At 50.1% G+C, this 14,134-nt stretch overlaps 1 protein-coding gene across 2 annotated transcripts; it reads left to right on the top strand.

Annotated features, from left to right (window-relative positions):
* Window positions 1-8,695: 8,695 nt before the first annotated feature.
* Window positions 8,696-12,482, top strand: LOC132386256 (C-type lectin domain family 9 member A-like). 2 transcript variants are annotated; one of them, XM_059958533.1, is made up of 5 exons: window positions 8,696-8,789; window positions 9,263-9,405; window positions 10,473-10,537; window positions 11,530-11,724; window positions 12,372-12,482. In XM_059958533.1, the coding sequence occupies exons 1-4, from the start codon at window positions 8,720-8,722 to the stop codon at window positions 11,696-11,698; spliced, it is 447 nt and encodes a 148-aa protein (XP_059814516.1). In that variant the 5' UTR covers window positions 8,696-8,719; the 3' UTR covers window positions 11,699-11,724; window positions 12,372-12,482. The 2 variants fall into 2 exon arrangements, with proteins under 2 accessions (XP_059814516.1, XP_059814515.1); XM_059958532.1 differs by having other exon boundaries at window positions 12,369-12,480.
* The last annotated feature ends 1,652 nt before the right edge of the window (window positions 12,483-14,134 follow it).

Genomic DNA, 14,134 nt, shown 5'->3' with positions numbered 1-14,134 from the left:
GTGTGTGATGGGACGGTGTGGAGGGAGTTTCACTCTGTGTCTGTCCCCGGGACTATGTGATGGAATGGTGAGGAAGGAGCTTCACTCTGAGTCCCACCCCGGAAGTGTGTGAATTATGCATTTGGAGGGCGTTTCGCTCACTTTCTGACCACGGGAGTAGGTAATGGGACGATGTGAGGGAGCTTAAATCTGTGTCTGACCCTGGGAGTGTGTGATATGGCGGGGCGGAGTGAGTTTCACTCTGAGTGTGACCCTGGTAGTGTGTGATGGGGCAATGTGTAGGGAGATTTCTTCCGTTTCTCTGCGCGGGAGTGTGCGATGGGACGGATTCCATGGAGTGTCAATCAGTGTCTGACCACGGGACTGTTTGATTGAGCAGTGCAGAGGGAGCTTCACTCTGAGTGTGACCCCATCAGTGTGGGATGGGACTGGGTGGAGGGAGTTTTACTATGAGTGTGACCCCATCAGTGTGTGATGGGACTGGGTGGAGGGAGCTTCACTCTGAGTGTGACCCCATCAGTGTGTGATGGGACTGGGTGGAGGGAGTTTCACTATGATTCTGACCCCATCAGTGTGGGATGGGACTGGGTGGAGGGAGTTTCACTCTGAGTGTGACCACATCAGTGTGTGATGGGACTGGGTGGAGGGAGTTTCACTCTGAGTGTGACCCCATCAGTGTGGGATGGGACTGGGTGGAGGGAGTTTCACTCTGAGTGTGACCCCATCAGTGTGTGATGGGACAGGGTGGAGGGAGTTTCACTCTGAGTGTGACCCCATCAGTGTCGGATGCGACTGGGTGGAGGGAGTTTCACTCTGAGTGTGACCACATCAGTGTCTGATGGGATTGGGTGGAGGGAGCTTCACTCTGAGTGTGACCCCATCAGTGTGTGATGGGACTGGGTGGAAGGAGCTTCACTCTGAGTGTGACCCAATCAGTGTGTGATGGGACGGTGTGGAGCGAGTTTCACTGTGTTTCTGAGTCTGACTGTTCTGTCCCAAGCTGAAACTAATGTATGGTAGGTGGAACTTAATGTCAAGCCCCTCTCAGTTCCCAGGGTCAGGACAGATGGAGGTCAGATTCAATTTTGTTGGTTTGTCTGTTCGCTGCTGTCTATTCCTGTCTAGACATCTCATGGCAAGCGCACAGTTAACCATAATGGTTCCCTGTGAGACAATAAGTCAGAAGGAATGCAGGCGAGACTGGATGAGATGAGAGCTCCGTGGGATGAGTAGATGGCTCTGGCTGGTGGTGGTTACAGAGAAAGCCATGGGATTTGTTGTGTGCTGGCAGTACAGTGTGAGGGGGTTCAAGTTGGGGTGGGGCAATGAGGAGGGAGAGATTTGTGGCTGGAGCGTGATGCGAGAACAGGAAGCGCAGATAACAGCTTGGGAGGTGTAGCGAGGAGGGAGGAGAGTGGAAAGAGGCGGTGAGGAAGGGGATCTTTATACAATATCAACAACCCTCTCCCGGTTCTCACCCCACTCTCTCATTCCTCTACCCTCCCTCCCTCTTTCCCTATCTCTCACACTCTAAAACTCTTACATCCTCTCTGTCCCACTCATTTCTTTACGTCACTTTCCCTGTCACGCTTTCTCCCCTCTCCCAACCGTTCTCTGTCTTTTCCACATCTCTCCCCTTCTACGCCTTCTGCTCTCTGTTGCCATTTCCCATCTATGTAATTCCCTTTCCCCACTCTCCCCTTCCCCACACTCTCTGCTCTATCTCTTTCACATTCCCACTCTCTACCGGTCTCGCTGTTCTCGCCCACCCTTTACCTCACTCCCCTCAGTTCGTCTCTCCACTTCCCTCCCTCCTATGTAAGTCTCTGTCCCCGTTCATCTCCTCTCGCGGTCCCATAATTTTCCGATCAAATTCCCTCCTCACCCATTCCCTCTCTGTATTCACCCCGCCTCTCTCGTCCTCACATTCTCCCCTCTCTCTTAACCCTCTCTCTTTAATCTCTGTCCCTTTCTCTCTCGCTCCCATTGTCTCACACCCCTCTGCCTCCCAAATGTATCCTTCCAATCCGCATACTCACCTTCTCTTCCCCTATCCCTCTCACCAGTCTCACTCCCCTTCAGGCATAACCTCGCTCCCTTTGCTCCGTCCGTCTCTCTGTCTTTCCCCTTTCTCGCCCCCATTCGCTCCCATCATCTCGCCCATCGCTCCAATCGCTCACTCCTCACTTCATTTATCCTTTACATCCTCACTCTCCTTGTCTGTCCACTCCGCTCTCTCCCCTCACTTCCACCTCTCTCTCACCTTCAATCCCTACCTCTCAGCCCACTTTTTCCGCACTCTATCTTCTTGCCTCTGTCTTCACCCCTCCCCCCTTTATTTACTGGTCTCTCCTCCTATTTCTCTCTCTCTCTCATTCTCTCAGTTTCTTCCTCAGACCGTCAGACCTCCAGCGAGTCGCTGCACAGACAGGTCAGAGTTCACAGTAGCGGCGCCTTTCTGAAGGAGTCACGTGCCAAATCCGATGTGTCCAAGTTTCTAATGCATCAGCCTCGACCACTACCTCTGGCAGTTTGTGCCGTGGACTGACCACAATCTGGGTAACAAAGGGTTGTCACTCGACTCCCCAGTTAAATGTGTTTCCTTTATTCTCCTCTCAGCTTAGACCTGCGAGCTCTGGTCCTGGGTTCTGCAAGACGATAGAAAATCGCTCTGCGTATTCACACGACACGCCTGCACTCCACGGAATATAGTCACAACCTTCCTGACCTCGCTTTGTAACCCCTCCATCGAATCCCGACAGAATTTCGCAAATCTCCATCTGCACTCTTTCCAGTTCAATGTCGCCCTTGTAATAGTGATCAGAGACGTATTTACCGACAAGTACCTTGATTGTCTAATTTACCAAGCAGGTGAATACACTAAATGCCTCCAGTTCGTACACTGAATACCTTTTGTTCACACCGGCTAACTCACCCTGACCTTCCATGCGCAGTCAGAGAACAGAAAAGACATCACCAGTTGAAAGGGAGTTTCTGCTGCTGGCCACATGTTCTTCGTAGACGCGTCAGAAATTCCTCGGGTACCTGGGGTTCTCCGCATCCACGATAATTGGTGTCACGTAGAGTTACACTCGCCAGCAGACGAGAAGCGTTTGTTTTATATTAATTTCTTAAAAATTCACCTGTTGAATTCCAGTGTCATTGGCTACAGGTCACCAGTCTGACCTTTAACAGTTTTCATTGGCTCTGCTCCAGGCCTGCACCAAGTATTGTGTTCAGACCAGCAAGTGACAATCTGCCATTTATGACACTTTGTTCTTAGTCAGCCTGAATCGAGCAGATTAGACAGGCCCAAATCCACGGACTCTATCCACACTTCCTGCTGCGTCGCTAATGCAGATACCGTAATAAAGACTCTATATATGAACATATAACAATTACAGCACGGAAACAGGACATTTCGGACCTTCTAGCTCGTGCCAAACGCTTACTCTCATCTAGACCCACCGACCCGCACACAGCCCATAATCCTCCATTCCTTTCCTGTCCATATACCTATCCAATTTTACATTAACAGACAGTACCGAACCTGCCTCTACCACTTCTAATACCCCCTCGTGTTACCCCTAAACTTTTGCCCCTTAACTATCAACTCACGTCCTCTTGTTTTCAATCTCCCCTACTTCCAAAAAAAAACTAAACTATCTAAACTAAACAAAAAAAACTATCCCCCTCATAATTTAAAATACCTCTATCAAGTCCCCCCTCAACCTTATATTCTCCAAAGAATAAAGGCCTTACTTTCTCAACCTTTGCCAGTAACTTAGGTGCTGAAACCCAGGTAACATTCCAGTAAATCTCCTCTGTACTCACTCTGTTTTGTTGACATCTTTCCTATAATTCGGTGTCTCCAACTTTACACAATACTCCAAATTGGGCCTCACCAATGTCTTGTACTATTTTAACATCACATCCCAAATCCTATACTCAATGCTCTGATTTATAAAGGCCAGCATACCAAAAGCTTTCTCCACCACCATATCCACATGAGATTCCAGCTTCAGGGAACTATATACCATTATTCCTAGATCACTCTATTCTCCGTTACTTAATGGCCTACCATTTATCATGTATATCCTATTTTGATTATTCCTACCAATATGTAGCACCTTATCAGCTTTAAACTCCATCTTCCATCGTTCAGCCCAGTCTTCTCACTGGCCTACATGTCTCTGCAAACTTTGAAATCCTACTTCATTATCCACAAAGCCACCTGCCTTAGTATCATCTGCATACTTACTAATCAAATTTACGACCCCATCATCCAGTTCATTAACGTATATGACAAACTTCATTGGACCCAGTACAGATCCCTGAGGCACAACACTAGTCACCGGACTCCAACCTGACGAACAGTTATCTACCACTACTCTCTGGCATCTCCCATCCAGACACTGTTGAATCCATTTTGCTACTTTAAAATTAATACCTAACGATTGAACCTTCCTCACTAACCTTCCATGCGGGACCTTGTCCAAGGCCTTACTGAAGTCCATATAGACAACATCCACTGCTTTACCCTCGTCAAAGTTACTTGCGACCTCTTCCAAACTTCAATAAGATTTGTCAAACATGACCTTCCACGCACAAATCCCTGCTGACTGTTCCTAATCCGACCCTGTCTATCCAGATAATCTCTAAGAATACTTCTATTAATTGTCCCACCACTGACGTCAGCCTGACAGGCATATAATAGCTAGGTTTACTGTTAGAACCCTTTTTAAATAATGGAACCACATGAGCAATACGCCAGTCCTCCAGCACCATCCCCGTTTTTATCCACTGCGACCGACCCTGGATAATTGACTTAAAACTCACCCCCTCTCCACACATGCTCCCCCACATCGGGGGAAGATACGAAAACAAGTTTCGTTGGCTCAAAGATAGACTCTACACTCTTTTATCAGATTATTGTCCCAGCGCAAGCAGGTCAGAGTCCATATTATTGACGTCACTCTCAATGTGTCACGTGCTATACTCACAAGTGTACAAGACACTTCGTCCCTCCATTTCCGCTCCCTCCTGTCTGTCTCTCTCCACGTTCATCCCGTTTTGCTCTCCCCCAATTTGCCGACCCACTACCCCTCCACACCCTCTCGACCCTCTGTATTCACCCGCCTCTCTCTCCCTCACGCTCTCTACCCTCGCTCTTAACCCTCTCTCTTTAACCTCACTCCCTTTCTCTATCTCTGCCTTTGTCTCGCACCCCTCTGCCTCCCAAATGTATCCTCCTAATCCTCACTCTCACCTTTTCTATCGCTATCCCTCTCACTGGTCTCACTCCCCTTCCGGCACCACCTCGCTCTCTTTACTTATTCCCTCTCCCTCTTTCCCATATCTCGCCCCAATCCACTCCCATTTTCTCGCCCATCGCTTCAATCTCTCACTCCTCACTCCATTTATCCTTATCATCCTCACTCTCCTGCTCCGTCTCCTTGGCTCTCTCCCTTCACTTCCACCTCTCCTTCACATCCAATCACTACCTCTCAGCTCTCTCTTTCGGCAATCTATCTTTTTTGTCTCTCTGTCCTCACCCTTCCTCCATTATTTACAGGTCTCTCCTGCTTCTATTTCTCTCTCTCTCATTCTCTTACTTTCTTCCCCAGGCCATCAGACCTCCATCTACAAAAAGCTGAACATTTGGAAAGATGACAGTGAAGATCCTCCCATTGCCTCGGGACCCGGCGAGCTGCGAGTCACAACACAGTCAGGTCAGAGTTCACAGTAAAGACGCCATTCTGAAGGGGTCCCGTGTGAAATCCCAAGAGTCCATGTTTCTAATGCATCGGATTAGACCACTACCTCTGGCAGTTTCTGCCATGGACTGACCACCATTTGGGTAACAAAGGGTTGTCACTCGGCTCCCCAGTTAAATGTGTTTCCTTCTTTCTCCTCTCAGCTTAGACCTGTGATCTCTGGTCCTGGGTTCTCCAAGTCGAGAGCAAATGACTCTGCGTATTCACACCGTCTCTACAGGGTACCCACATCTCTGGTGCTGTGTTCCCTGGAGTTCAGGAGAATGAGGGGGGGGGGGAGCTCATGGAAACATTAAATGTTAAAAGGCCTGAACAGATCAGACACGGCAACGTTATTCCCAATAGTAGTGTAATCTAGGACGAGAGGACACAAACTCAGGATTAAAGGATGTCCATTTAGAACGGAGATGCAGATAAATTACTTCAGTCAGACGGTGGTAAATCTGTGGGAATTGTTGCCACGAGCGGCTGTGAAGCCAAGTCACTGGGTGCATTTAAGGCAGAAGTGGATAGGCTATTGATTAGCCGGGGCTTCAAGGGCATGGGAAGAATGCAGGTGAGTGGGGATTACTGGACAAATTGGATCAGGGCTTGGTTGAAAGACGGGCAGACTCGATGGCCCGAATGTCCTATTTGAGCTACTATATCTTATGGTGTCATGGTCTTGTGGTGTCTCCACAGCTGCGCATGGTCAGCAGTCTAAAGTGAAGTTCGGAAATAGACCGCACCGTCTGATCTGCCTACTTTGCCTAGTTACGTCCGCCCTCATCGTGATTGTGGTCGGACTCTCGATCCACGGTGAGTGGAACGGTCTCCGAGTGGATTCAGACCGTGAATAAGGAGAGTGGAATAAATTGTTATTGTAAAACACCACACTGAAACCGACACGCCCCTTAGCGGAACACCGATTCAAACCATTCACCATGACAAGGAGACACCCGTGGCCTTTAGCTTAACAAAACCAAGACTCGCCCTGACACAGTCACTCCATTCACTATAACATCAACAACGCTGTCACGGTTTCGACCTTCAACGAGACACAAATTATGTCTTAACCGCGACTCGGACACGACCATCGTTGTGATACACACACAGCAGTCACATTGACTGCAACAGACCCCTCATTGTAATGTTGACATGACACTGAACGTGTCACTGATAATCTCCTCAAGGCGACACCGAAACACACATCACAGTGACTCCGACACGCTCTTCACCGTGACACTGAGGTAACGTACACCGTGACAACTTCACGCTCCTCAACGTGATCCGCTCCGCACCGCATAGTGATTAACACTCACAAGTCACTGTAACACCCCTTGCCGAGACAGTATCAACGCTCAACATAACACCGATGCTCCGCTCACTGAGGCAATTCCCGACAACTCACCCTGACACAGGCAAACCCATGAACGTGATAACAGCACCTAAATTCACAATGACACCGACATAGTCATCTCCATCACACCGACACAGACCTCAGCGTGACAATCGGACACACGCCGTGAACATGACATGCCTCCTCCGGTGACACAGCCAAACATTACACTGATACTCCACCCGCCATGACACTACCAGATCCCTCCCTCTGACATTTCTCTCTCTATGACATTTCCCTCGCCGTGACATCGGGACACACTTCATTGTGAGCCGGCACACCTCTCGCCGGGGCACAGAAACACCTGTCACATTGACAACGACACGTCCCTCACAGCAACTCGGACATGCCCTGCGGGGAGACAGGGAATCGATCATTTCCACGATACTGACACAGACCCCATTGTAACAACAAACAAAACCTTCACCAGGGCATTGATAAACCCTCAGAGTGATACACCTCTCACCGTGACACAGACACTCGTCAAGGAGCAATGGGGTTGAGGGTAGTGGATAAAGGGGTGGTGCTGCGTGAGGAGATGAGGAGATGAGCAGTTGCGGCTACGTGTGTCTGGATGAAAGAAAGAGAGAGAGAGCGAGAGAGAGAGAGAGAGAGAGAGAGAGAGAGAGAGAGAGAGAGAGAGAGAGAGAGAGAGAGAGAGAGAGAGGGAGAGGGAGAGGGAGAGGGAGAGAGAGAGAGAGAGAGAGAGAGAGAGAGAGAGAGAGAGAGAGAGAGAGAGAGAGAGAGAGAGAGAGAGAGAGAGAGAGAGAGAGAGAGAGAGAGAGAGAGAGAGCGCCTCGGCATCGACCGGACAACACTCCCGGGATCAGACATTATTGCAGCTCCCTCCACACTTCCCAGCACACACTCCAGGGCTCAGACACAGAGAGAAGCTCCCTCCACACCGTCATTACACTCTCCCATGGACAGATACAGAGGGATGCTCCCTCCACACCGTCCCATCACACGCTCCCGGGGTCAGACACAGAGTGAATCTCCCTCCACACCGTCCCATCACACACTCACGGTGTCACACACTGAGTGAATCTCCCTCCACACCGTCCCATCACACACTCCCGGGGTCAGACACAGAGTGAATCTCCCTCCACACCGTCCCATCACACACTCACGGTGTCACACACAGAGTGAATCTCCCTCCACACCGTTCCATCACACACACCCAGGGTCAGATACAGAGCAAAGCTCACTAAACTTCATCCCATCACACACTTATGAGAAGAGACATAGTGTGAGGGGTGTTGAGTTTGCAGTCAATGGGAGAAAGTGGTGAGAAACTACACGACCGGACTGAACATAAAGAGACTGAGAGAAACCGAGAACAGAGAGATTGATATACAGTTTAAGAGTGCAAAATTTACACCAAACGTATGTAGGGACCTTGACCACCAGCACATGCTTCACTGTGACACCCTTCACTGTGACCCTGACACAACACTCTCTGTGAACGGTTCGGTAGCGTGACCCTGACTCACGTGTCACTGTAAACGCTAAACATCCTTCACCATCTCTCTCAGTATCACAGATTTTTCACAAGTTCACTGAGATGGGATCGAAGTACAGATCTGTCAACGAAGCCAATGCTCAAATCTGTGAATTGTTGACCAGCAGAAGAGGTGAGGCATCATCCCCCTTTTCACCCGCTCCTCATCACAGGGCAGGCATGGAGAGAGGAAGCGTCACTCTGTGCTTTACATTCAGAGTGTGTGAAGAGATGGTATGGATGGTGATTCACTCTGTGTTTGACACGGTGAGTGTGTGATAGGGCTGCATGGAGAACGTTTCTCTCTATCTCTGAATCCTGGAGGGTGATGGGACGGTGTGGAGGGAGATTCACTCTGTGTCTGACCCCGGGAGAGTGTGATGGTACGGTGTGGAGGGAGATTCAGTCTGTGTCTGAACACGGGAGTGTGTGATGGTACGGTGTGGGGATTGGGGGAGGGGATTCACTCTGTGCCTGATTTCAGGTGTGCCTGATTGGACCGCGTGGAGTGAATTTCACTTTGTGTGTCACCCTGGTTGTGTGTGTTGGGAGATTGTAAAGAAAGATTCGCTCTGTGTCTCACTGTTCCTTGTTCCTGATTTCCAGCGCAAACGTGTTCCGAGGACTGGGTCACAAATAATGATCGGTGTTATTACGCATCCAAGTTTGAAACATCTTTCCGCAAAGCGATGCAAGAATGTTCAAACCGTGATTCAAGGCTGCTGGAAATCAATTCAAGGGATGAAGCGGTATGTGTCACAACACGAGAAGGTCCCACAGTAACACAGGAATCATCACACGCCCCCGGGGTCAGAGACAGATTGAATCCCACTCTACACTGTCCCATCACACACTCCCGGGATCAGACACAGAGTGAATCTCCCTCCACACCGTCCCATCACACACACCCGGGGTCAGACACAGAGTGAAGCTCCCTCCACACCGTCCCATCACACACTCCCGTGATCAGACACAGAGTGAAGCTCCCTCCACTCCGTCCCATCACACACTCCCGTGATCAGACACAGAGTGAATCTCCCTCCACACCGTCCCATCACACACCCCCGGGGTCATACACAGAGTGAATCTCCCTCCACACCGTCCCATCAAACACTCCCGGGGTCATACACAGAGTGAATCTCCCTCCACTCCGTCCCATCACACACCCCCGGGGTCATACACAGAGTGAATCTCCCTCCACACCGTCCCATCACACACTCCCGGGGTCAGACACAGAGTGAATCTCCCTCCACACCGTCCCATCACACACACCCGGGGTCAGACACAGAGTGAAGCTCCCTCCACACCGTCCCATCACACACTCCTGGGGTCAGACACAGAGTGATTATTCCTCTACACGGTCCAATCAAACACTCCCGGGATCAGACACAGAGTGAATCTCTCTCCGCACCGTCCCATCACACACTCCCAGGGTCAGACACAGTGTGAATCTCCCTGCACACCGTCCCATCACACACTCCCGGGGTCAGACACAGTGTGAATCTCCCTGCACACCGTCCCATCACACACTCCCGGGGTCAGACACAGTGTGAATCTCCCTGCACACTGTCCCATCACACACCCCTGGGTCAGACACAGAGTGAATCTCCCTCCACACCGTCCCATCACACACTCCCGGGGTCAGACACAGAGTGAATCTCCCGCCACACCGTCCCATCACACACTCCCGGGGTCAGACAGAGAGTGAATCTCCCTTCACACCGTCCCATCACCGATTCGTGTCGTAATCAACATTGAGAATCTACGTGGGTAGTTTTCAATTCTTGGCATAAATCAAACAAATTTAATTTCCCAGGTCTTTGTATCCCACAAACTTTTATACCGAAACCGTGCACACTGGATTGGGAAATGCGAAGCCGGGTGAGATTTGAACTGATATTCGGCGAGAGAGTTGGACATTGACATAGTCCTGACGGTTGAAAATGGGATTAGTTTACGATTAGACTGTAGGAGGTTGTCGGGAGCGTGTGGTACAATGGGAACACTTTGGGGCCGGCACGGGTCTGTCGGGGAAGGACAGGGCATTGGGAATATTTCGGAAACTGCCAGGGGGCAGTGTGGAGAGATCAGTGACAGGGATTATTTTGGTACTGACACATGTGGGTGAGCACAGCACGGTGCAATGGGGTCATTTTGGAAATAGCGGCCGGGTTGTGAGGAGAGGAAGCAAAAGTGGGATTAATTTAGCGAGTGACTTAGATCTGAGGGGCCGGAGAATGACAACTGGATTAATTTGGAGACAATACAGGGCAATGGGCACACAGTGGGTTAATGGGATTAGTTTGCGAACTGACGCAGGGATGTGGGAGAGAGGGTGCCAGTTGTATTATTCTGGAGGCTGACCAGGGGCTGTGGCGAGAGCGAAGAGGAGTGGGATCGGTTAGGAGACTGACACGAAGCTCTGGGTAGAGGGTTGGGCAGCGGGATTAATCTGGGACCGGCACGGGGCTCAGGGAAGAGTGTGGAACGGTGGGATTCATTTCGGGACCGCCATAACTCTGTGCGGAGACGGTGGGACAGTGAGGTTTGATAGGGGAATGAAACAGATCAGAGGGGAGAGGGTGGGCCTGGTCGTTTGGTGTGGGGACAGTCAGAGGACTGTGTGAGGAAGCGGTTCGGTGGAATTAGTTTGACAGAAACAGGTCTGTGGGGAGACATTGAAACTGTTGTATCTGTCCGGGTACTGGCACCGGACCGTGGGGAGGGAGTGGACTAGTGGGATGCGTTCGGGGACATGACACAGGCTGATAGTAGAGAACGAATTCATGGGGTTAGCTTATGGACGGTCTCGGCTCGGGTTCTCTGCTGGAGCTGCTTTGTCTCTGTTGAAATTGTTTAACTCTCTTGGATAGGACAGTGGGCTTGGCCCTCCTGTACAATGCGTCCCCGGGGACGTCCGACTGTAGATACTGCGAGCCGCACGTAGGGAGTAATCCTTGTGATACTGATCGGCGTTTCATCTGCGAGAAGTCGGCTCCTATGTTCCCGGATATTACTGAAATGATCCAGGGTCTCTGCTAACAGCCAGTGGAGTCGACATGAATCAAGTGACTACCCCAATTTTTCCTCCTTCTCTCTCCTTCACTCTCACTCCTAAATCCTTTCAAATATGCTCCCCACCTTCTCTGCCCCTCCCTCCTGCTCCATCTCCTCCTCTTACCGCAAGCACATTCTCTGCACCAGACACCGACAAATCCCTCCAGCCATCTATGCCCTTCTTTCTCGCCATTCCTACCATCCCGCTCTTCCAAGCTACATCTACCATTCGCTCTGCCCCTCACCTCCCCAAATTTCCTCGAACTTTCTCCGCCCACTCTTTCCCTGCATCCTCTGCACACCTCTTACACCTCTCTCCCCTTCCCTCCCCCAGGCACCCTCTACCTCCCCTCCCCGGTCTCTCAAAACCCTCCGTCTCCCTGATCCCTCTCTCTCTTTCTGCTTTCCACACACTCTCATCTCAACCCTGTTCCGTCTGGTGCTCGACAACCCAACCCTGTTTAAAAGGCTATGCCTATTCCCTCTGTCTGTGCCCCTCTTGGGTTTATGGGAATCTGTACATTTAGAACTACTCTCCAAGGAATAAAGTCCCAACTTTCCCTCCCTCCCACCATAACTCAGTCCTCCGAGTTCCGGCAATATCCCGTCGAACTCACTGTACTTTATATCCAGTTCACTTGCATTTCTCCTAAAGCAGGGCGGCCTCACCGACGTCTTGTACCACGGCAACGTGACCTCCCGACTCCTGTACTCAGTGTGACAGACCACCGTGTCAAGTGTCCTGTCTACCCCATCGGATGTTTTCCACCGGACTCGCTGTTTCCTTTATTATCTGAAACTTATTAAACCTGGAAGTTGTTGGTTTGCAGCATCGATACGGCGCAAAGATGTAGAATCAATGTAAATTACCAAATAATGATAATAAAAACCTGAAAAATGTGGAGGTAGTGCATATGCGTTCGTAAACGTGGTGCTGGAAGTGAAGAAGGTGTTTCTGAACGATTGAGTGTTCAGGCTTCTGTACCCCTTCCCCGATGGTGGTTTTGAGGAAGGAGGTTGTCCCGGGATGAGGGGCCTCCCTGATGGATGCCCCCTTCTCGAGGTATCGCATCTTGAAGATGTCCCCGATGCTGGGGAAGGTGGTGCCTTTGACGCTGGTTGAGTCTACACCCCTCTGCAGCCTCCGGTGACCCTGTCCCTTGCGGCCTCCACACCAGGCGGCGATTCTACAAGTCAGAATGCTCCCAGCGTCCATCTGCAGACATTTCCTTGTCTTCAGTGAAAGGCCAAATCTTCTCAGACTCTTGACCTTGTCACACTTTCTGTCATGGGAGAGGTATGCGTGGCGGTGACGGCAAGTGTTGACTATGGTCCGGAATACACTGAGACTCTGACGCGAAATAAACAAGACGACAATGACGAAAATCAAAGATTAGATCACAATCTCTAGCATTAGAAATGCTCATACAGCACGAACCCTTTAATTCTGCCGGACAATAATTGGCTCTCAGAAACTTAAAGGACAAGTGACAGCGAACCATACTCCGGGTAATGGAGGTTCCGAATCCGGGATGCCTGCCGATGCAGACACTTTCTTCCTATTCACATGCCCAGTGTAGATCCTGTGAGATGCTGACACTCAGCAACACAGGAACTTCAAATATGATCATACGATAGAGTTGGAGAATTAAGCTCTTTGGCCCTTCGGGTCTGCACCGCCATTTCATGATGGCCGAGCCCTTTCCCTCTCAGCTCCAGTCCCCCGCAGTCTCCCTGTATCCCTACATGGCATGACTAATCAAGATTCTCTCAGCCTCTCCCTTAAATATCAGGCCGTATCATTCGCAGTCTGCTGTGGCAACAGATGTCATAGGTTCATCCCAGAAAGGCGAACGAAAATCTCCTCAACTGCGTTTTAAAATGACGTCCCGCTATTCCATGTGGTCCCACTGGCCTTAGACTCTCCCACCATAGGGAAACTTCTCTCCACATTTACCTTATCGAGGCCTTTAAGCATTTGATCGGTTTCAACAACATCAACAACCACCTTCCTACGTACCACCGAACCACAATTCTTCAGAGTTCCAGCCATAAAACGCCTCTGATTCAATAACCGTTTCAATACCGGAACAATTTCCGTGAACTTCCTTTCAACCCTTTCCAATACAAACACATCCGGCCTGATTAGGTAAAGGACCCGTAACTGCTTACAATCTTCCTTGAGACCTCCCCAGTGCTTTATAAACCCTCAAGTATGCATCCCTGCTTTTCTATTCTAATCCTCTAGACATAAATGCAACATTGCATTTGGCTTCCTCGCCATCGACTCTGCCTGCAAATTCTTCTTCAGGGAATCCAGCATAAGGACTCCCAATTCTCGTTGTATCTCAAATGATTGAATTCTCTCCCCATTTCTAAAACCGTCTGTGTCTTTATTTCCACCATGTGCATGACCATACA

This window comes from Hypanus sabinus, unplaced genomic scaffold (genome assembly GCF_030144855.1).
Source record: "Hypanus sabinus isolate sHypSab1 unplaced genomic scaffold, sHypSab1.hap1 scaffold_1074, whole genome shotgun sequence".
Classification (NCBI taxonomy): Eukaryota; Metazoa; Chordata; class Chondrichthyes; order Myliobatiformes; family Dasyatidae; genus Hypanus; species Hypanus sabinus.
The sequence above is the reverse complement of the archived record's forward strand: the minus strand, read 5'-3'. Positions and strand labels throughout refer to the sequence as shown.